At 41.3% G+C, this 24417-nt stretch overlaps 1 protein-coding gene across 2 annotated transcripts in view; it reads right to left on the reverse strand.

Annotated features, from left to right (window-relative positions):
* DNAH3 (dynein axonemal heavy chain 3) overlaps positions 1-24417 on the reverse strand; it is a 249056-nt gene that overhangs the window by 132949 nt on the left and 91690 nt on the right. For both annotated transcript variants that reach the window (XM_059881557.1, XM_059881556.1), the window contains exons 28-34: positions 18187-18385; positions 16329-16437; positions 15988-16101; positions 15050-15226; positions 12442-12533; positions 9953-10172; positions 9226-9360 (exon numbers count right to left, since the gene is read on the reverse strand). In XM_059881557.1, the coding sequence (XP_059737540.1) occupies positions 9226-9360; positions 9953-10172; positions 12442-12533; positions 15050-15226; positions 15988-16101; positions 16329-16437; positions 18187-18385 (1046 nt within the window). The remainder of the gene's footprint in view (positions 1-9225; positions 9361-9952; positions 10173-12441; positions 12534-15049; positions 15227-15987; positions 16102-16328; positions 16438-18186; positions 18386-24417) is intronic.

A 24417-nucleotide genomic window follows, 5' to 3' on the forward strand; every position in this document is an offset into this window, starting at 1 on the left:
ATTTGTTCTTTGTGTTTGATCTTTGTGAATTTGATTAATATGTGTCTTGGAGTGTTTCGCCTTGGGTTTATCCTGTTTGGGACTCTCTGTGTTTCTTGGACTTGGGTGATTATTTCCTTTCCCATTTTAGGGAAGTTTTCAACTATTATCTCCTCAAGTATTTTCTCATGGTCTTTCTTTTTGTCTTCTTCTTCTGGACTCCTACGATTCGAATGTTGTAGCATTTAATATTGTCCTGGAGGTCTCTGAGATTGTCCTCATTTCTTTTAATTTGTTTTTCTTTTTTCCTCTCTGATTCATTTATTTCTACCATTCTATCTTCTAATTCACTAATCCTATCTTCTGCCTCTGTTATTCTACTATTTGTTGCCTCCAGAGTGTTTTTAATTTCATTTATTGCATTATTCATAATATATTGACTCTTTTTTATTTCTTCTAGGTCCTTGTTAAACCTTTCTTGCATCTTCTCAATCCTTGTCTCCAGGCTATTTATCTGTGATTCCATTTTGATTTCAAGATTTTGGATCATTTTCACTATCATTATTTGGAATTCTTTATCAGGTAGATTCCCTATCTCTTTCTCTTTTGTTTGGTTTGGTGGGCATTTATCCTGTTCCTTTACCTGCTGGGTATTCCTCTGTCTCTTCATCTTGTTTATATTGCTGAGTTTGGGGTGTCCTTTCTGTATTCTGGCAGTTTGTGGAGTTGTCTTTATTGTAGAGTTTCCTCACTGTGTGTGGGTTTGTACAGGTGGCTTGTCATGGTTTCTTGGTTAGGGAAGCTTGTGTCAGTGTTCTGGTGGGTGGAGCTGGATTTCTTCTCTCTGGAGTGCAATGAAGTGTCCAATAATGAGTAATGAGATGTCTATGGTTTTGGGGTGACTTTGGGCAGCCTGTATATTGGAGCTCAGGGCTGTGTTCCTGTGTTGCTGGAGAATTTGCTTGGTATGTCTTACCCTGGAACTTGTTGGCCCTTGTGTGGTGCTTGGTTTCAGTGTAGGTATGGAGGTGTTTGATGATCTCCTGTCAATTAATGTTCCCTGGAGTCAGGAGTTCCCTGGAATCAGGGTTTGGACTTAAGCCTCCTGCTTCCAGTTATCAATCTTATTTTTACAGTAGTCTCAAAACTTCTCCTTCTATACAGCACCATTGATAAAACATCTAGGTTAAAGATGAAAAGTTTCTCCACAGTGAGGGTCACCCAGAGAGATTCACAGCATTACATGGAGAAGAGAAGAGGGAGGAGGGAGTTAGAGGTGACCTGAATGAGATGAGGTGGAATCCATAGAGGAGAGAGTGGGCTAGCCAATAATCACTTCCTTATGTGCACTCCACAACTGGACCGCTCAGAGATGTTCATGGAGTTATACAGAAAAGAGAAGAGGGAGGAAAGAGACAGAGGTGGCTGGGAGGATAAAAGGGGGGAATGAAAAGGAGAGAGACAGATCCAGCCAGTAATCCATTTCCTAAGTGTTCTCCACCATCTGGAACACACAGAAATTCACAGAGTTGGGTAGAGTAGAGAGGGGTTAGGGAGGAGACACAGGAGACCTGGTGGAGAAAAAGGAGAGCCCAAAGGGGGAGAGAGCAGTCAAGCCAGTAATCTCGCTCCCAAGTAAAAAATGGGTACTGAAGATTGGGTTCTTAAAGTACAAAATTGGTAACAAATACCTAAAATCAAAAATTAAAAATCTAGAGTAGAGTTTGGAATTTCAAAAATACAGTGTTAAAGAAAAGAAGAAGGAAAGGAAAGAGAGGGAAAGAAAAACAAAGTCAAAAAATTATAAAGAAAATATAGGTACAAAATTGATAACAAATACCAAAAAGCAAAAGTTAAAAATCTAGAGTAGAGTTTGGAATTTCAAAAATACAATGTTAAAGAAAAGAAGAAGAAAAAGAAAGAGGAAAAAAATGAACAAAAACAAAGTCACAAAAATTATAAAGAAAATATAGGTACAAAATTGATAACAAATACCAAAAAGCATAAATAAAAAATCTAGAGTAGAGTTTGGAATTTCAGAAATATAATGTTAAAGAAAAGAAGAAGAGAGAGAGAAAAAAGTCACAAAAATTATAAAAAAATATATAGGTACAAAATTGATAACAAATACCAAAAAGCTAAAATTAAAAATCTAGATTAGAGTTTGGAATTTCAAAAATACAGTGTTAAAGAAGGAAAAAAAAATAAAAAAGAAAGAGAAAAAGAAAAAAAAAACAAGGTCACAAAAATTATAAAAAATATATATGAAGTTTGCTTTTAAAAAAATAGGGTCTTTTTTTTTTTTGCAAAATAATAGTAGGTTATAAAAGTGAAAATTAAAGGAGTAATAGAAGACTTAAAATTTTTTAAAAAATAAAAAAAAATGAAAGAAAGAATGATGGTAAAAATAGTAAAAATATATCTAGGACTTTCTCTGGTGTTGTGGGTATTGTGGGGTCAGTCCATTTTCGGCTAGTTCTTTGGTCTGGCTTATATTTCTCAAGATTTTTAGGTCCCTTCCTATGTAGTTGGTACTAACGACAGGGTTTTAATCTATTGCCTGTCACTTCCAAGGCGGTTCCCTCTATTATAGCTTCTTCTGTTTGCTGGTCTCTTCAGTGTCTTTTTTCCGCCCTGATACAAAGGGGGCGGTGGTGGACACTTTTTTTCCCTTTAGGCTCACTTGTTCAGTTGCACTGTGGGGAGGGAGGGATGCTGCAAACAAATAACACTGGTATGCGCTCGCAGTGCCTCAGCCACACTGGGTCTGCCCCCGCTCACGGCGCGTGTAACCTCCCTGCCCACACTGCTTAGGCTCTAGGTTGCTCCACTGGGAACCATCCGTGGTCGGCCCTGGGCTGCTTGCACCTCCCAGGTCCAAGCCGCTCAGGTTCAAGCACTCGGGTAGTCCTCAGAGGCGCAGACTGGGTTGGGCCTGCGTTTTGTGCCCTTCCCAGGTCCGAGCAGCTCAGGTGATGAGGTGTTTGGCGAGCGCGGTTGCTGCGACTTATCGCCTCCCTGCCGCTCGGTTTTCTGGGTGTACAACCAGTGCACCTTCTCAGGCAGATGTTGACCGTCCAGAACCCCAAGAAGTCTTAGTTAGCAAAGAAGCCTGCTTACAGTTTTGTAGATAATGTCTCTCTGGGGCTGTGATTGCCTCCTTCCGGCTTTGGCTGCCTGTCATCAGAGGGGGATGGTCTGCAGCCGGCTATCTCTGTTCAGTCCTTTGTTCCGTGCGTGGGCCTGGCGGTGTCCTAGGTTAGGGCTGGCTTTTCGCGTGGTAGTTATCCCACAGTCTGGTTTGGTAGCCCAAATTATTTCGCTCAGATAGCGCTCAGGGCATTCAGGCCAGATCCTTACTCTAAGCGATGCAGCCCGCGCCTCCCTGCCCAGCCCCCGCTTGCTAGTGGCGGGTGCAGGCATCTGCGCAGCTTCTCCTCTAGGGGAGTTACCATTGGGCTCGTAATCTGTGGGTTTTAATTGTGTATTTATTTTTCCTCCCTGTTATGTTGCCCTCTGTGCTTCCAAGGCTTGGCACAGACTTGGCAGTGAGAGTGTTTCCTGGTGTTTGGAAACTTCTTTGTTTTTAAGACTCCCTTCCCGGGATGGAGCTCCGTCCCTCCCTCTTTTGCCTGTTTTTTGTCTTTTATATTTTTTCCTACCTCCTTTCGAAGACAATGGATTGCTTTTCTGGGTGCCTGATGTCCTCTGCCGGCATTCAGAAGTTGTTTTGTGAAATTTACTCGGCGTTTAAATGTTCTTTTGATGAATTTGTGGGGGAGAAAGTGGTCTCCCCATCCTATTCCTCTGCCACCTTAGCTCCTCCCTTGCAGGCGGATTCTTTACCAATTGAGCCACCAGGAATCATTAACTACTTTTAAATGGTGGGAACACTGAGCCCAAGAGAGGTTAACTGACTTGCCCAAGCTCATCAGTGGTGGAACCAGGATTTGACCACAGGGCCTCTGATTTCAATGCTGCCAATCTTTCCATTACACCATTTCTACTTGCTTTTAAAGAAGAAAAGGAAACAGGGGTCATTTTAGCAAATTGTATTTCTATTGGAAATTTCCTTTCTCAAGGCCTAAATGCTACTCTGACTTAATTTGAATTCTCAATAGATTAAAATGTATTTTATGAGACAGGAGAGATGCTGTAAAATGCAAATGACCTTCCATGTAATTTAGCCCTTACCCTTGAGAATCAATAGTGAAGTGGAAGCTCATTTTTTGAATTTTCTAATTGTTTTGTCTGTCTGTGATGAGTAGTCTATGATAGCTGAAATGGAAATGCTTTGGTCATTTACATTAATGTGACATGTTTTCTCTTCCCTTCTAAACTGTGAATCTCTCAGAAAAAGGGAGTACATGAAGCTTTTTATTTTAAAGATTATGTTCTCATTATTTTTCACCTTCCCTGGAGGAGGAAATGGCAATCCACTCCAGTATTCTTGCCTGGAAAATCCCATGGACAGAGGAGCCTGCAGGGCTACAACCCATGGAGTTGCAAAGAATCAGATATGACTGAGCAACTAACACACATTTTTCACCTTGAAAGTGAGTTATACAGAGGGTCTAAATGAAGACAATAAGGGTGGTACAGGAACTGATAAAAGTGAGTCAACAAATATTTGTCCTTTTCATTAGAGGGGACTGGAATGCAAAAGTAGGAAGTCAATAAACACCTGGAGTAACACACATATTTGGCTTTGGAGTACAGAATGAAGCAGGGCAAAGGCTAATAGAGTTCTGCCAAGAGAATGCACTGGTCATAGCAAACACCCTCTTCCAACAACACAAGAGAAGACTCTACACATGGACATCACCAGATGGTCAACACCAAAATCAGACTGATTATATTCTTTGCAGCCAAAGATGGAGAAGCTCTATACAGTCAGCAAAAACAAGACTGGGAGCTGACTGTGGCTCAGATCATGAACTCCTTATTGCCAAAATCAGACTTAAATTTAAGGAAGTAGGGAAAACCACTAGACCATTCAGGTATGACCTAAGTCAAATCTCTTATGATTATACAGTGGAAGTGAGAAATGGATTTAAGGGACTAGATCTGATAGACAGAGTAGCTGAAAAACTATGGATAGAGGTTCATGACATTGTACAGGAGACAGGGATCAAGACCATCCCCATGGAAAAGAAATGCAAAAAAGCAAAATGGCTGTCTGAAGAGGTCATACGAATAGCTGTGAAAAGAAGAGAAGTGAAAAGCAAAGGAGAAAAGGAAAGATATTCCCCTTTGAATGAAGAGTTCCAAAGAATAGCAAGGAGAGATAACAAAGCCTTCCTCAGTGATCAATGCAAAGAAATAGAGGAAAACAACAGAATGGAAAAGACTAGAGATCTCTTCAAGAAAATTAGAGATACCAAGGGAACATTTCATGCAAAGATGGGCTCGATAAAGGACAGAAATGGTATGGACCTAACAGAAGCAGAAGATATTAAGAAGAAGTGGAAAGAATACATGGAAGAACTGTACAAAAAAGATCTTCATGACCTAGATAGCCATGATGGTGTGATCACTCACTAGAGCCAGACATCCTGGAATGCAAAGTCTAGTGGGCCTTAGGAAGCATCACTAGGAACAAAGCTAGTGAAGGTGATGGAATTCCAGTTGAGCTATTTCAAATCTTAAAAGATGATGTGAAAATGCTGCATTCAATATGCCAGCAAATTTGGAAAACTCAGCAGTGGCCACAGGACTAGAAAAGGTCAGTTTTCATTCCAATCCCAAAGAAAGGCAATGCTAAAGAATGCTCAAACTCCTGCACAATTGCACTCATCTCACACGCTAGCAAAGTAATGCTCAATATTCACCAAGCCAGGCTTCAACAGTACGTGAACCATGACATCCAGATGTTCAAGCTGGTTTTAGAAAAGGCAGAGGAACCAGAGACCAAATTGCCAAGATCTGTTGGGTCATTGAAAAAGCAAGAGAGTTCCAGTAAAACATCTACTTCTGCTTATTGACTACGCCAAAGTCTTTGACTATGTGGATCACAGTAAACTGTGGAAAATTCTTAAAGAGATAGTAATACCAGACCACCTGACCTGCCTCCTGAGAAATCTTCATGCAGGTCAAGAAGCAACAGTTAGAACTGGACATGGAACAACAAACTTGTTCCAACTCGGGAAAGGAGTACATCAAGGCTGTATATTGTCAACCTTCTTATTTAACTTATATGCAGAGTATATCAGGGGAAATGCCAGGGTCAATGAAGCACAAGTTGGAATCAATTTGCTGGGAGAAATATCAATAATCTCAGATATGCAGATGACACCACCCTTATGGCAGAAATCGAAGAGGAACTGAAGAGCTTCTTGATGAAAGTGAAAGAGGAGAGTGGGAAAGTTGGCTTAAAACTCAATATTCAGAAAACTAACATCTGGTCCCATCACTTCATGGCAAATAGATGGGGAAACAATGGAGACAGTGAGAAACTTTATTATCTTGGGCTCCAAAATCACTGTAGATGGTGATTGCAGCCATGAAATTAAAAGATGCTTACTCCTTGGAAGGAAAGTTATGACCAACCTAGATAGCATATTAAAAAGCTGTTTTTAATATTACTCTGCCAACAAAGGTCTGTCTAGTCAAAGCTATGATTTTTCCAGTAGTCATGTATGGATGTGAGAGTTGTACTATAAAGAAAGTTGAGCACTGAAGAATTGATGCTTTTGAACTGTGGTGTTTGAGAAGACTCTTGAGAGTCCCTTGGACTGCAAGGAGATCCAACCAGTCCATCTTAAAGAAATCAGTCCTGAATATTCATTGGAAGGACTGATGCTAAAGCTGAAACTCCAATACTTTGGCCACCTGATGCAAAGAACTGACTCATTTGAAAAGACCCTGATGGTGGGGAAAATTGAAGGCAGGAGGAGAAGGGGACCACAAGGGATAAGATGGTTGGATGGCATTACTGACTTGATGGACATGAGCTTGAGTGAGCTCCAGAAGTTGGTGATGGACAGGGAAGCCTGGAGTGCTGCAGTCCATAGGGTCGCAAAGAGTCAGACACAACTGAGCGACTCAACTCACTGAACTGAACTGATAATATATAGTGCATCTATAAAATCCCAATGAATAATTGGGATTCAATATTGGGTTAAATGAATTGTGTCAAAACTACCACACTTGATGACATAGTGGGGAAAAATATTATTCTTAATGAGAGAGTAGGGGAAATTTTTTTTAGTAATTTTTAAAAATTAATTAATTTGTTTTTGGCTGTGCTGGGTCTTTGTTGCTTCATGGGCTTTTCTCTAGTTGTAGCAAGCAAGGGCTACTCTCTATCTGTGGTGTGTGGGCTGCTCGTTGCGATGACTTTTGCTATTGTGAAGCATAGGTTCTAGAGCTTGTGGGCTTCAGTAGTTGGGGCACATGGGCTCAATAGTTTTGGCTCCTAGAACTCAGGCTCAATAGTTGTTGTTCATGGGCTTAACTGCTCTGCAGCATGTAGGATCTTCCTGGATCAAGGATTGAATCTGTGTCTCCTGCACTGGCAGGTGGATTCCTTACCACTGAGCCACCAAGGAAGCCCTGGGAAAAATTTTTATTCCTAGAAATTTTATTCTGATTCAGAATCTAGAGACCAGGGTCCTAACCTTGATCTTTGATTCTAAATAACAATATGATTTTGTGAAATGATGATGCTTTGCGTGTCTGTGGAGATGGTGGGGTTGACAATGATACAGTAATCAGTCACCATATCTGGCAGTTTACATATTTCTTGTCTCAATATTACTCTATGGGAAAGGTTTTACTGTCTTTATTTTATAGATGAGGAAACTGGGGCTCAGAATGTTGAACTAACTTGCTTAAAATCACAGCAAAAAATGGAAGGGGGTGAGATTTGAAACTAGGTCTATATGAATCCAAATCTGTTCCCTCTCTGGATGCCAGTGTTCTTATGGGGCCAAACACCAGATGGCACTTAAGGTCCCTTGTAGTTCTGTTCCATGATTCTGCAGAAAAAGTGTATTTGAGACTTACATTATTCAGTGTATGTCTTTAAGGTAGTTTTACATAGAAAGTGATCATAGGGAGGGAAACCTGAAATTAGGTGAAGTTTCACTAAGGTTCTCCAAGATTGAGACTGTAGAGACACTTCTTTCATGTATTGGTAACAGCACCTTGATTTTCCCTGAGGAACCACCACTTTATGCTTCAGTCCACATGACTTGACTTGGGTGGCTCTGACTCCATCTCCACTTCTGGCAGAGGTGGGGTTATTACTGTCTCCTTCTTATCTTTGTAATTGCTTCAGGGATGGTCATGTGACTTTATCAACACCATCCAAAGCTAATCCTGAGACTTTTCGCTGAGGACACTCTGAGAGTGATGTTCTTTTTCCTTCTGGACTTGAACATGAGATAATTTAAGTCTGAGGTTACTGGGGGCCTACCTGAGAATGAGTTTTTCATGCAGAGAGAAGCAGAATCCAGAAATGAAGAGAGATGGATTCCTGATTTCATTATCTAAATAAAATCTGTATCCTACTATGCCCCTGAGGCCAACATATCTCTGGACTTTTCAAGTTAGGTGAGTAAATTCCCTTTTATTGAATAAGACAGTTTGAATTGAATTTCTATTATTGGGAGGGTGCTTCCCTCATAGCTCAGTTTGTAAAGAATCTACCTGCAATGCAGGAGACCCTGGTTTGATTCCTGGGTCGGGAAGCTCCCCTGGAGAAGGGATAGGCTACCCACTCCAGTATTCTTGGGCTTCCCTTATGGCTCAGCTGGTAAAGAATCTGCCTGCAATGTGGGAGACCTGGGTTTGATACCTGGGTTTGGAAGATCCCCTGGAGAAAGGAAAGGCTACCCACTCCAGTATCTGGCATGGAGAATTCCATGGACTATATAGTCCACAGGGTTGCAAAGAGTCAGACACAACTGAGTGACTTCCACATTCACATTCTATCATTGGGAACCAAAGAAGTCTTGACTAATTCAAAGCACAATGCTCCGAAAGGTTCTATTTCATCCCTAAATTAAAAATAAAAAAAGAAACCCCAGGGAAGATGGTGATACGAAAAATATTGGATTTTAAACGCCAATTCCTAGAAATAAAAATTGAAGGCACAATGGATTATTAAATGTCTTCATCTCTACCTCCAGCTCTAATTTCCAATTGCCATCAGTTCAGTTCCAATCTACCATAGTTCTTTCTGATTTCTGACCTCAGCAAACAATAAACAGGTACATTTCCACATAGGTACATGGAACCAACCTGGATAATTTTTCCAATAAACCAAGGTACTGGCTGAAGTTTCATCTTTTTGATGTTCGCATTTAGTACTTCCATAAAAACTACATAGTCTGGCTGTGGAAGAATAACTCCAGGAAACAAATCTGATATAATTCCCTGTTAACAAAAATTCAAGATGTAAAAAGGATAAATTATCAGATATATAACCTCAACATTTTTTTTAATGGAATCTACAAATAGCAGGAATCCTTGGAAAATTCCAAACCTGTTTTCCTATACCAAAATCATGTACCTTATCCACAAATACAAATTCCTACAATATTTGTTAAACATGATGTTTCTTCCCAATAATTTAAAAAGTCAGCAAATAGCTAATGTCTGTGCTATTTCAGTCATTACACTAGGAATGAACAAAATGGCCATGCTTTCTGTCTCTAAGAGCTTACAGCTTAGTAAGGAAGACAGATGTTAAAATAGTTACAAAACTAATTATATTTGATATGAAAAACTAACTACTCACACTCAACAGCAAATATTATCCTATTAGTGAAACTATTTTTATTAAACATCAAGAATTAGGGATATTGCTATTATCATTATTACTTAATATTTGGGGGAGGGTATCTGGCAATAGGGATGCTGGCTAGAGAATGGAAAGGGTGTAAGGAGTGGAAGAGGTGCCAAAATTTTTTTTCATCTTGGGAAGTAGAATCTCAGTGTTTGGCCAAGGTCCCAAACCATTGCCTACCTGAAACAGAGGGACATCTTGAGCCAAGAACTTGGCCAGGTTGACATCAAGCAAGGCCCGGAGCAGCAGGACACTCTCATTCTCCTCTGGATACTTGAGTTTCAGGTTGCCAGCAGCAGTGAGCACAGACTTGACAGCACGCATGCCATAGTCATAGTGATGCTGGGAGGAGAGTTGCTCTGAACACAGGCGGTAGGTTGCAACAATCTTCTGAGCAAGACTGGGAGGGAAAAGACATGTCTGCAGACCCTCCAGTAAGGCCCATGTCCTGCTCAGCAGACATTCCCAACATGTTGTGCCCTGTCCCTTCAGAAGCCAGGCTTGCCCATGAATGTGATGGAAAAATCTTATCATTTGAAGGTTTCTTCATAGAGTTACCATAATGAGCTAAGGAAGCACTATAACTGTCTTTCAAAGGTAGGATGAAAAATAGCAAGCACATACATAAGTGTAATATGTACTGTACAAGAAATTGCACGTGTTTATACTTTTATGTGTATATATGAGTGTATGTGTATGCCACACATAGACACATTTGGGAAGATTACATCGAATGATTAACAATGTTAATGCCTATAGAGTGGGGCTACTAAGGGACACAATGAAGTGAAGTGAAGTGAAGTTGCTCAGTCATGTCTGACTTTGCGACCCCATGGATGGTAGCCTACTACGTTCCTCTGTCCATGGGATTTTCCAGGCAAGAGTACTGGAGTGGGTTGACATTTCCTTTTCCAGAGGATATTCCTGACCCAGGGATCGAACCCAGGTCTCCCATACTGTAGGCAGACGCTTTACCATCTAAGCCACCAGGGGACACTCAATTTTGCACTTCTGTAACATTACAATTTTTTTCAATATCCATCTTTTAATTTAAGAAAACCAACTCAAAAATTAATATACTCAGCACACAATACATGTATGCTCATGTGCACTACCATATCTGATTCTTCCTGAGCACACAGGGGACCACATTTCCCAGCCTTCCCCACAGGGGTGGCCACATTGCTGACTCCTAGCCAGTGGCATATGAATGAAGTGGAAGTATGCCACTTTAAGGGCTGGTCCATAAAAACCTCCTCCATAAGCTCTTCCATGCTCATGTGTTATAGTTGTGAGATATAAGTTACCTGGGTTCCTTGGGGAAGAACTCCCCTGATTGCAGACACCCATTTTGGATTTCCAGGGAGTGAAAAATAAAACTTTTACTATGCTAAGCCATTGGAATTTGGAGGTCAGATTTACCCTAACTAATGTGCTGATGCATGTTTTCCTTGCAGGACTCCTGTCTAACAAGACTGATTTACACTAAAAGCAAAGACTGTGTTGCTCACCAGCACCTAGGACTGGGCAGGACATAAGGTAGATGACTCAATGAAGGCTTGCCAATTGAATAAATGAATTGAACAGGCAAATAAATGTAAGCGAAGTCTCCTATACTGCTAAGTCACTTCAGTCGTGTCTGACTCTGTGCGACCCCATAGACGGAAGCCCACCAGGCTCCTCCGTCCCTGGGATTCTCCAGGCAAGAACACTGGAGTGGGTTGCCATTGCCTTCTCCAATGCATGAAAGTGAAAAGTGAAAGTGAAGTCTCTCAGTCGTGTCCGACCCTCAGCGATCCCATGGACTGCAGCCTTCCAGGATCCTCTGTCCATGGGATTTTCCAGACAAGAGTACTGGAGTGGGGTGTCATTGCCTTCTCCTAAGTCTCCTATAGAAAACAATAAATTAAACCTCTTATGACTGAGGCAGCCTCTTAGCCTAGGAAGGATGACACATTCTGTTGAGAATATCTATAGCCCTGTGCATTAAGAGCAATGACCTCCAGACCACAAAGACACTTTGGGCCTTGTGGAGATATCTGTGGTAACAAAAAAATCAATTGATTATGCCCAAGCAATGTGAAAAGACAAATGTAAAATTTGAAATAGATCAATAAAAGCCATTTTACAGTGAATATTCACAATTCTGGTTATATGTGTAAAAGAGACTGGTGCTTGTGTGTGTGTGTCTCAGAAAACTGGATAATACTTGAGTGAGAGATAATCAAGTTGATTGGAATAAATAAATATTTTATTGCTAACAAAGTTAATTCTAAATTATATTAATTTTTCTTCTTCAATCTTGGCCAAAAACAACTCAGTCTTGAAATAATTTCATGTCTTTCAGTCATTTAGGAATGTGTGTGTGTGTGTGTTAACAGTGAGGGATAGAGAAGAAATGAGTGAGTCTTCCTTAGAAGTAGTCCAGGTATATACAAAGGGAGTGGAGGGCTCTTTCTTGGGAATCTTGGCCATTTCCTAGTCAGAGAAGGGGTCAAGACAGAGACCAGGGCTATGTACATTCAGATAAACTTGTGAGTAAAAGCATATATCTCAAGTTTCTCTCTTTTTTTTTTTTTCCAATGGACAATTTACCTTGAATTCACCCTACAAAAAGTCATTCCAATCACTCTTTCTTTAAAACGCGCTGGAAAGCCAATATAACGTACCTTCTGGAGTCTAGAAATCCCATAGAGTAGAGGGAGATTTCTCCAATGAGGGCATAATCTGGCACCATCATGGCCACTGTCCGAAACAAGGCCTGGAAAAGAAATGCCATTCAGAACCTAAATGTGTAAGGTGAAAACTGGGGAAGGCACATCTAAAGAGGCAAAGAGAAATAACATGATCATTCAGACCACCCAGTGACAGTCAAGGAAAGGAGGGCTGGAGGACAAATCAGTGCACAGAGACTGTCTTTACCAGATGGATCCACTGCTCCATGCACCTCCCCACTAGCCTTATCCAAATACATTGGGTCCCTCAATGGTTGTGTGAAAGGCCTCAGGTGCCAGTATCCTAGCAACACTTCATCCTCCTATGCCAAATGGAGTTTCAATAGCTTTATTCAACTATTGGATCTTTATGGTGTTCAATGTAGACAGCAGAAGTCATTCAGGGATGCAGGATAATTATATAGCAGAAGAATCCTGAAGTTAGACAGATCTTGATTTAAAAAATCAAGTCCTTGTTCTGCTACATACCAACTGTGAATAAGTTAGGTAACCCCTCTAGACCTCAGGTCTTTAACCTCAAAATGGTCTAACAACTATGCCCTCTTCATAGTTATCATGAGGGCAAATAATAGTATATAAGTGAAGTGATTAAAAAGGTGTATAGCACATAGTAAGGGCTCAATAAACATCAGGTATTGTTATTATTGGGGCTTTCCAGGTGATGCTAGCAGTAAAGAACCCGCCTGCCAATGCAGGAGACATAAGAGACGTGGGTTTGATCCCCGGGTGGAGAAGATTCCCTGGAGGAGGGCATGGCAACCCATTCTAGTATTCTTGCCTGGAGAATCCTATGGACAGAGGAGCCTGGTGGGCTACAGCCCATAGAGTCGCAAAGAGCTGGACATGACTGAAGTGACTTTGTATTTTTGATCTTAGAGGAGAAGAGACTTGCCTAAGTCATGCAGTTAGAGGTAGAGCCAAGACTAGAATCCAGACTTCCTGACACCAACCCTGAGTGTTTTCTACTGGGCTACACTGTCTCATGACCATTGTTTTGCAGATCTAGCATGGTTGTTCGGAGAAGGCAATGGCACCCCACTCCAGGACTCTTGCCTGGAAAATCCCATGGATGGAGGAGCCTGGTAGGCTGCAGTCCATGGGGTCGCGAAGAGTTGGACACGACTGAGCAACTTCCCTTTGACTTTTCACTTTCATGCATTGGAGAAGGAAATGGCAACCCACTCCAGTGTTCTTGCCTGGAGAATCCCAGGGATGGGGGAGCCTGGTGGGCTGCAATCTATGGGGTCGCACAGAGTCGGACACGACTGAAGCAACTTAGCAGCAACAGCAGCATGGTTGTTAGCTGGGAGGGATGCAGGAGGGACTTAACAACAATTGTGCACTATAAAATGAGAAATGTGGGTTCAAATTCTACTTTGGTGTCTACTGGTCTATGTTGATCTAGAGAGGAGGGGTCACTCGTAGGGATTTCCTTGACTTCTTTTCTATTCCCAGGGAGGAGGAGGAGTGGTATATTTGAATTAGATCCCAGGAACTAATCAGAATGCATTTCTAGCAGATGGAGCATCATATGCCATTGTGAATATACATTTTTGTCCAGTTCTCACTTGTGTCTTTCACTCGAGGGAATGGAACAATAATTTGAAAGAAAACCCATAAAAAAGTCTCCCTTTCTTCATGCAGTTGGGGGGCTAGATGCTCCACAGGTAGAGACCCAGTCACTTTGCACTTTGGGTTTTTTTCATCTATGAGAGCAGCATGCTAAGGTCATTTAGTGCCTGTCCCCTTGAAGATGGCCTGGCTGGCATTCTCTCGCCCCTACTTCAGAGGCACTTTCCTTTTCCCGTAGCAGCAGGACCAATGCTTATTGCCATGGTTGTAGCTCGGGCCAGTTGAACAGTAGGTCTCGAGGATATATTAGCTCTCTTGTTATCTCTCTAGCTAGTTAGAACATTCTGCTTTGGTGTGGACACCACTTGGGCCTAACTAGCTTAGCTCCGTGTGCTCCAGTCTTGGTTTACCAGCGTTCTCTGTGTTGAACTTTGATGCTCTCTTATATGCCAATCTGTTTTATTTGGTCTACAATGATTTTATTTTGCCTACAATGATTTTAGTTTTTGCATTAAGCCAGGATCTAAAAATAAGATTTTATGTAACAATCAAAATTGCTGGTTTTTCCTAAAAAATGAGAAGGTCCCACAATTCCTGCTTGGCCAGAGTAGGCTGGGGATAAGTAGGGGCTGCTGCCTCTAGGTGGGATATCTGTCAGAGTCCCTATCAGGCCTATGTGGCTTTTTTCATTTATATGAACTGTCCGACCCTTGTAGACATCAGAAATAGTGACACTTATTCCAGTGTTCATTGTTTCCTCTTTGCCATTGGTTATTATGGTATATATTTCCTCCCACCTCATGAAGGCTAGAGTTGGGGAGATGATTGAGTTCTGAAGCCAAATAACATCTTCACTCATAGTTGAAAAATGTCACATGGTCTATTATTTGGCTTCTCTGTGAGATGCCTGGATACTTCCAAAGGTTTCTATACCATAAAGTACACCCAGTATTTCCCACTCTGATGTTACCTTGAGATTATCTGGCAGCTCAGCCCTGCCAGCATACCCAGGGTTCATGGTGATGAAGACTGCACAGGTTGGGTTTAGAGAGAGCTCGGTGCCTTCAAAGATGAATGTCTTTAGCTTCCGGATAATGGCTTGTTGAATGCTGAGAATCTGTTGAGCTACCACAGACAGTACTTCTACCTGGAGTGAGAATGGCTGGTTGATTTGAGCTCCTGCTTCTGACAGCCACCCACCCCACTCTGCCATAGTATCCTTCACCTAGCGAAGAAAGAACCCCATCACCTGAGAATAAGACCTTCACATTCAAAGTTAGGAGCATGATTTAGAGTTTTGGGAAAAGAACAGAAAACTGGTGTGTATATGCATGCATGCATGTGTGTGTGTGTGTCTGTAAGTAGTTTCCACAGTATTTTATCTTTGTTCCTGTACCTAGCATAATACTTCATCCATAGTATGCATGTATGGTGTTTATTGGTTCAAACTGCATGCTTACATTCCCTAATCTCAACTGCCTACCCAAATAGAATTAACCACTCATTCATTTGTGATGACTCCTTTGTGCCACTGATATAGACTTCTCTCATATTCTACTTGTATCATTTAATTTTTATCTCCCTTAGATGAACTATAACAGTCTAGAGGGCAAAATTGTTTCTTGCTCATCTCTGTATAATGAACATACACACAGTATCTGACATAAGGTAGTTGCTCAATAAATTTTTGAATGAGCAAGTGAGTAAATGAATTTGGTGAGAATGTTTATGTATACCCTAGGTATTTTGTCTCCTTGGGGCTGTTTTTGTTTGGTTCATGGAGTACTTACGTTGTGCAAGGGGCCATAGAAGACACATAAGCCCTGTCACTGAGGAACTAAGAGCCCAGGAAAAAAAGCCCTTGTATGTGTCCAAACCCTTTATTCAGTAGCCTAGTACCAGGGTTACCTCAATCCTGTTGAACTCATCAAAGCAGGCCCATGCTCCAGCCTGGGCTAGTCCTTTGAAGAACTTCCCCATGGCTTTGTAATCCAGACCATCAGAGCAGTTGAAGACCACACACTAGAGAGAGAGAGGATGTGGGCTCCATTTAGGATGGGTTTCTTCCCGTCTAAATCACCCTATACCTTCAAACAGAGGTGGGGCTCCCCTCTTCTCATTCTACTGGAGGAGCTGGGGCCCCCCTCTGCCTGGTACTCTAAGCCATCTTGAACTTCATGCCAACTTCCCTGGATATGGCTCCAGAGAGGGATGGGAAAAGAGTGTGAGGATGGACAGCGTTTCCCTACCTGCTTGGCCAAAGCTTTGGCCAGATCTTTGGTGGTTTCTGTCTTGCCTGTCCCAGCTGGACCCTCTGGGGCTCCTCCAAGGTTCAGCTTCAAAGCCCCCATCAGTGTCCTAAGGGGAAGAAAATAAGAATTCAATGCCATGTCCTAAGACACAAGAAACAAACTGGCTTTCGGTTTATTTTGTTTTGACTCAAATAATTAAACATGATTTTCCCTGATTATATGGGCAATACATCATCATCACAAAAAATTCTATTTTACTCAGTGTTACAACTGAGTATGTATGGGTGGCACCTAAAAGCATTTGTTTGAATGAATGATTGAATGGATAAATGAATATATACATATTAAATGACAACCTAGACAGCATATTAAAAAGTAGAGACATTACTTTGTCAACAAAGGTCCATCTAGTCAAAGCTATGGTTTTTCCAGTAGTCATGTATGGATATAAGAGTTGGACTATAAAGAAAGCTGAGCGCAGAAGAATTGATCATTTTGAACTGTGGTTCTGGAGAAGACTGTTGAGAGTCCCTTGAACAGCAAGGAGATCCAACCACACCATCCTAAAGGAAATCAGTTCTGAATATTCATTGGAAGGACTGATGCTGAAGCTGAAACTACAATATTTTGGCCACCTGATGCGAAGAACTGACTCACTAGAAAAGACCCTGATGCTGGGAAAGATGGAAGGCAGAAGGAGAAGGGAACGACAAAGGATGACATGGTTGGATGGCATCACCGACTCGATGGACTCGAGTTTGAGTAAGCTCCAGGAGTTGGTGATGGACAGGGAAGCCTGGAGTGCTGCAGTCCATGGGGTCGCAGAGAGTTGGACATGATTGAGTGACTGAACTGAACTGATACTAAATGAATCAAATGAAAGTGAAAAACCCTCTGCATTCCAAAGATCACCAATGCTAATGGAATGATGAAAAATAAATATATTTCTCCCACTAGATTATGAACTCTTGAGTTCAGAACCCATTGTTCAGTTCCATATGGGAGGCATAAGATAAATATTAGAATGAATGATATGTCAACTGTGGTTCCACAGCCCCGTGTATGAGCTTCTATAGTTTCAGTTAACACACTTTCTTATAATCACCTGAGTGTGTCTCTCTCCCCTACCCCATTAGGTTGAGGATTCCTGGAGGTCACACATAATGCACAGTAAAGTTCAAGAAATGGTTGTTGAATAGTGAGTAGAATAGATAAATGACTGAAGAAGTCACAGAACATAGAAAACAAGTGACTGAGGACTTTGAAAGAAAAAAAATACCCAAGTACTACCTTTATAATTTAAAAGTTGCACTCAAACAATATATAAAATCAAAGAAAAATCTAAACATCACAAAATTGACAAGTTCACAAAGTCCAAGTTTCTAAAGTTATGAATTCCAAGGAAAGTGGCAAAGCAATTTGCTGAGCATAGAATGGCCCAATCTCTTCATCAGACTGGGTGGCAGAGCTCAGAGACTCCTTGCCTGGGTCCTTTACCTGGCCCCTGTTCTATCTCTTGGCCATGGGATCTCCTGGCACCTTCTTGATTCCTGCCACTGGAGAGCTTTCTTTCTTAAGCACTGTGCCATTTTCAAGGATAGGCATTAACAGTCTAGTTGTTGATTTGAACACGATACTTTGCATTAGGACTTCTACTGGGTTCTCATTTATTTCTAAGGCCTAAATTGCCCATCTGTGAGACCACACTGACTAAGGTAAAAATTCTAAAATCTGAGGATCTAGAATACAGAAGGTAAAGGTAACAACAAACTCAAGCTGCTCCAAACTTCTTTCTCAGATTTTCCTTTTGGAATTCTCTATTCACCCTTCAGGTCTGGGGAGGCCCAGAGTTTACCTGTAGCAGCGGTCAGTGAGGGGTGTAATCACCAGCCGGGGGGAGTTTCCCAGGTACTCATAGCCGTATAAGGCCTCTGTAGTAATCATCTGCACCTGTACATCCTTGGAATCCCAGTAGTAGCGCAGTTGGGAGATCCACTGGAAATCGTTCAGATCGCAGACGTTGTCCTCAGATAACTTGGCTACCACATCACGAGCTGTGGGGACACAGACATGGAAACACAGTTGCAGAGTCACTGGCATCCTCCCATTTTCACGGATTCTTCAGAAGGGTCTGAGGATGTCATCAAGGCCACTCCATCTCAACAATTTTAGGTTCAACTATCCTCTCTGCCCATCTCTAAACTTCAAGCAACATCTTTATTTATACACTATATAAATTTATAGTATTGGGTTGACTAAAAAGTTCCTTCAGTTTTAAAGTAAAAAAAAAAAAAAAAGACACTTTTTTTTTCATTTTCTCCAAGAACTTTATTGAACAACATATTCATCATTTTGTTCCACTACCTTCTGTAAATCTTCAGGCAACTTCATAATTCCATCTTCCCTCAAATTTTTATCTTTTTAAGCAAAAAGTTGTTCCAGGTGGCTTTTTCCCACGTCTTCCAGGGAAATGAAATTTTTTCCATTAAGAGAATTTTGTAAAGACTGAAATAAATAGACATTTGATAGTGCAATGTCTGGTGAATATGGCAGACAAATCAGATCTTCCAGTTTGATGACCAGTTTTTGACCACCTTTGCCTGGTCATTGAAGAAACATGTGGTCTTGCATTATCCTGATGAAAGGTTATGTGTTTTTTCCTGTTGACTGATTCTGGATGCTCTTTGTCAAGTGCTGCTTTCAGTTGGTCTAATAGGGAGGAGTATTTGTTGGAATAAATTGCTTAGTTTTTTGGAAGAAACTCATAATAGAGGACTCCCTTCCAATCCCATAATGTATACAACATCACACTCTTTGGATGAAAGCTGGCCTTTGGTGTGATTGGTGATAGTTCACTTGCCCTATGATCTCTTCCATACCACATTATTATACAGTACCACTTTTCATTGCCTGTCACAATTTTTTCATTACATTGAAGAGAATTGCTGGGGAATATGGTCAAGGAAGTCAATTTTTTGCTTAATTTATGTGGAACCCAAATATCAAAGTGATTATCACAAGCAAGCTAGGACAAATGATTTTCAATGCTTTATTTGGATATTTGCATATGTCAGCTATCTCCAGCGTGGTATAATGTTGATTGTACTCAATCAATGTCTTGATTTGATCACTCACAACTTCAACAGGTCTACCCAGCCATGGAGCATCATCAAGCAAGAAATCTCTAACATTAAATTTCAAAAATGACTATGACACATTCGATCAGTCACAGCACCTTCTCCATACACTGCACAAACCTTTTTTCTTTTTTTGTTTTGCATTTCAGTTGTGTTTTTACCTTTCTTGAGTTAGTAAAGCAGCATATGCTGAAAATGTTGCTTTTTCTTCCATCTTCAATATTAAAATGGCTACACAGAAATTCTTCTTCACTTCATGGCAAATAGATGGGGAAACAATGGAAACAGTGACAGACTTTATTTTCTTGGGCTCCAAAATCACTGCAGATGGTGACTGCAGCCATGAAATTAAAAGATGCTTGCTTCTTGGAAGAAAAGCTATGACAAACCTAGACAGCATATTAAAAAGCAGAAACATTATTTTGCTGACAAAGGTCTATAACAGTCAAAGCAATGGTTTTTCCAAGTAATCATGTATGGATAACAGTGTGACCATAAAGAAGGCTGAGTGCCTAAAAATGATGTTTTTGAACTGTGGTTCTGGAGAAGACTCTTGAGAGTCCCTTGGACTGCAAGGAGATCCAACCTGTTAATCCTAAAGGAAACCAATCCTGAATATTCATTGGAAGGACTGATGTATTGAAGCAAAAGCTCCAATACTTTGGCCACCTGATGAGAAGAGCCAACTCATTAGAAATGACCCTGATGCTGGGAAAGATTGAAGGCAGGAGGAGAAGGGGATGACAGAGGATGAGATGGTTGGATGGCATCCCTGACTCGATGCACAGGAGTTTGAGCAAGCTCCAGGAGATGGTGAAGGAGAGGGAGATCTGGTGTGCTGCAATCCATGGAGTCAAAAAGAGTCAGACACAACTGAGTGACTGAAAAACAACAACAGAGAAATTCACCTGTCAGGAGCCGCATTAGGCATTACTGACAAAATGGAGGCATGGCCCTAAACCCCCTCCCTTTGTTCTGTAGGCATGGACCCGGAATGAAGGAGTTAGGCTTTGTGATTCTGACTTGTTTTTCCCTTTCCTCGGCTGAGTTGACTGAAGAGAATGTTAAGGTGCTTATTGTTTTTGAGAGGAGCATAAGAAGGCATAAAGCCTTCTGCAGCTGTGCTCAAAGAGTAATTCATAAAGTTAATCACTGACATTTGTTCAAGGACTTTTACAAAAAAGTGTTCCAGGGTGAGCACACAGGCCACAGCTTGAGGCCATGGGAGGGATTGCTATCTGAAGCCCATTTGTGAGAAAAGTGTTTATGGCAAAGGAGTTTGCTGAATTTAGGGCTTAGGAATAATTAAAATAGTTAGAAGCTAAAGATATAAGGATTGCTGTAATGTTATCATATTCTACTATAGCTTATAGAAATTAGGGACTTAGAGATATTATTAGGTAGAAGCCCTTTCTAAGAAATAGTGAGCTTAGGATACTAGGGGCAAACAGGACTTAGAAAAATAAGAAATAAACTGAGGAATGTGGTATGTGGCCCAGACATTAGCATGAGTTACAGTGTATTCACAAGGACACATGAGAAAAAGTAGATAAGAGAATCGCTGAGGAAGGAGCTCCTTTTGAAGGGCAACAATGATTTCTGGAGAAAAATAAATCTGGGTCAATGGGAACTAAAAATATCAAACCTCTGACCTAATGCTTTTGTAGAAGTATAAAAGAGAATCATAAGCTTGAAATAAACAGGCAGTCCAAGAAAAATGAGAGGCTGCCTCAGTTTCTCACCGACACTGCTCATCCCTTCAGTTTGAATCCCTGCTGGGGCTGGACTCCAGCATTCACCAAATTGGTAAGTTTTTTTTTTTTTTAATGCATGCTGATATGAAGAGGTGGCAAGAATACCCAGAAGAACTATACAATAAAGATCTTCATGACCCAATAACCACTATGGTGTGATCACTCACCTAGAGTCTGACATCCTGGAATGCAAAGTCAAGTGAGCCTTAGGAAGCATCATGATGAACAAAGCTAGGGGAACTGATGGAATTCCAGTTCAGCTATTTCAAATCCTAAAAGATGATGCTGTGAAAGTGCTGCACCCAATATGCCAGCCAATTTGGAAAACTCAGCAGTGGCCACAGGACTAGAAAAGGTCAGTTTCCATTCCAATCCCAAAGAAAGGCAATGTCAAAGAATTTTCAAACTACTACACAATTTCACTCATCTCACATGGTAGCAAAGTAATGCTCAAAATTCTCCAAGCCAGGCTTCAACAGTACCTGAACTGTGGACTTCCAGATGTTCAAGGTAGATTTAGAAAAGGAAGAGGAACCAGAGATCAAATTGCCAACATCTGTTGGATCATCAATAAAGCAAGAGAGTTCCAGAAAAACATCTATTTCTGCTTTATTGACTATGCCAAAGCTTTTGACTTTGTGGATCACAATAAACTGTGGAAAATTCTGAAAGAGGAATACCAGAACACCTTACCTGCCTCCTGAGAAATCTGTATGCAGGTCAAGAAGCAACAGTTAGAACTGGACATGGAACAATAGACTGGTTCCCAAATCAGGAAAGGAGTACATCAAGGCTGTATATTGTTACCCTGCTTATTTAACTTATATATAGAGTACATCATGTGACATGCTGGGCTGGATGCAGCATAAGCTGGAATCCAGATTGCTGGGAAAGATATCAATAACCTCAGATATGTAGATGACACCACCCTTATGGCAGAAAGAGAAGAAAAACTAAAGAGCCTCTTGATGAAAGTGAAAGAGGAGAGTGAAAAAGTTGACTTAAAACTCAGCATTCAGAAAACTAAGATCACAGCATCCAGTCCCATCACTTCATGGCAAAGAGATGGAGAAACAATGGAAACAGTGAGAGACTTTATTTTCTTGGGCTCCAAAATCACTGCAAATGGTGACTGTGACCACAAAATTAAAAGGTGCTTGCTTCTTGAAAGAAAAGTTATGACAAACATATATGACAGGATATTAAAAAGCAGAGACATTACTTTGCCAACAAAGGTTCGTCTAGTCAAAGCCATGGTTTTTCCAGTAGTTGTATATGGATGTGAGAGTTGGACTACAAAGAAAGCTGAGTGCCAAAGAATTGATGTTTTTGAACTGTAGTGTTGGAGAAAACTCATGAGAGTCCCTTGGACTTCACAGAGATCCAACCAGTCCATCCTAAAGGAAATCAGTCCTGAATATTCATCAGAAGGACTGATGCTGAAGCTGAAACTACAATATTTTGGCCACCTGATGCAAAGAACTGACTCACTTGAAAAGACCCTGGTGCTGGGAAAAATTGAAGGCAGGCGGAGAAGGGGACAACAGAGGATGAGATGGTTGGATGGCATCACGGACTTGATGGACATGAGTTCGAGTTAGCTCCTGAAGTTGATGGACAGGGAAGCCTGGCATGCTGTAATACTTGGGGTCACAAAGAGTCAGATACGACTGAGTGACTGAACTGTACTGAACTTATATGACAGCTGTGACAATACAATCTAAGAAAAATGTTTCAAATGAAGTTCAAGACAACTAAATGCTACCAGAGCCATCTTATGGAAAATAATGAACAAGTCTTTGGTCAACCCAATATTAACTACTGTTATCATCCTTAAACTCTTGGGAAAGTGACCCAGAGTGCTTTTCAGTATGTAGTTACCACAAATGCTATCTCATCGTCAGTGCTATCCTTCTAGCCCTGTTCCAGGCCTCTAGAATATCCTGCTGCTGCTGCTAAGTCACTTCAGTCTTGTCCGACTCTGTGCGACCCCATAGACGGCAGCCCACCAGGCTCCCCTGTCCCTGGGATTCTCCAGGCAAGAACACTGGAGTGGGTTGCCATTTCCTTCTCCAATGCAGGAAAGTGAAAAGTGAAAGTGAAGTCGCTCAGTCGTGTCTGACTCTTTGCAACCCCATGGACTGCAGCCTACCAGGCTCCTCCGTCCATGGGATTTTCCAGGCAAGAGTACTGGAGTGGGGTGCCATTGCCTTCTCCCTAGGATATCCTAGGAGAATACAATTAGCCTGGCCTGATATACTTAGCAAAGGAAGGGATCTCATGAACCCATGTTAGGTTTAGTCTTTCCATGGAAGAAAGGTGTTGAGAAACTAAGTAAGAGATATATTTCTAGGTTTTATCCTTTCTGTAATAGGATTGTGAGCTTAATTTAATATTTTCACAGTGATGGGAGCCCTGAAGTTGATGAGTGGACATAGTTTATGCGAATCATTTTTTATGTACCTCACAAGGCAACTGGTATTTCAACTTCAGAACTAATATAGTGCTTGCAATCAGGATCTCAGAAATAGAACTTTGCAAAGGGACACTTCTGTAAGTCTCCTCCCTCTCTGTGAGAGAAATCTTTATTACAGTAAAATCCAAAATTCTGAAGAGTCCCTGCAGAAGATTACACCAAAATTACACTCTTTCATTCTTCCTGAGGAATTTAATTCCAATCCAGGTTCCTGGGAGGACCCAGATCCAAGAGCAAGTTGAATCTCAAGGCTTTGGGTTGGGGATGCCTTTCCAAAGCAGTATATGTTCATGTGTTCACGCATGAATGTGTATGTGTGTGCATGTGTATAAACTCGACCACTCTGAAGCATCCTGGGCAGTAACCATGCCTTCACTTATTACTCCTACAAGTTAAATACGTAGCCAGAGGAAGAGCACCTTCTCCCTCTCTCCTCCATATTTTATGCTAGTCTATCCAAATGAAATCAGATGAAATGAGCATCAGGGAGCTCCCAGGTGCCCTAGTGGTTAAGATTCCAGACTTTCACTGCCATGGCCTGGGTTCAATCCCTGGTCAGGGAACTGAGATCCCACAAGCCATGTGGCCAAAAGAAAAGAAAAAAAGGAAAGAAATGAGCATCAGCTTTATGGAGAGTAAGATGCATGAAATGCCAGTAGGAAGCTGGGTGTGTGAGCAAAAGAGACACTGTTACCAGGCAACCAGTTTGGTTCAGCCCT

This window comes from Bos taurus, chromosome 25 (assembly GCF_002263795.3).
Source record: "Bos taurus isolate L1 Dominette 01449 registration number 42190680 breed Hereford chromosome 25, ARS-UCD2.0, whole genome shotgun sequence".
NCBI lineage: Eukaryota > Metazoa > Chordata > Mammalia > Artiodactyla > Bovidae > Bos > Bos taurus.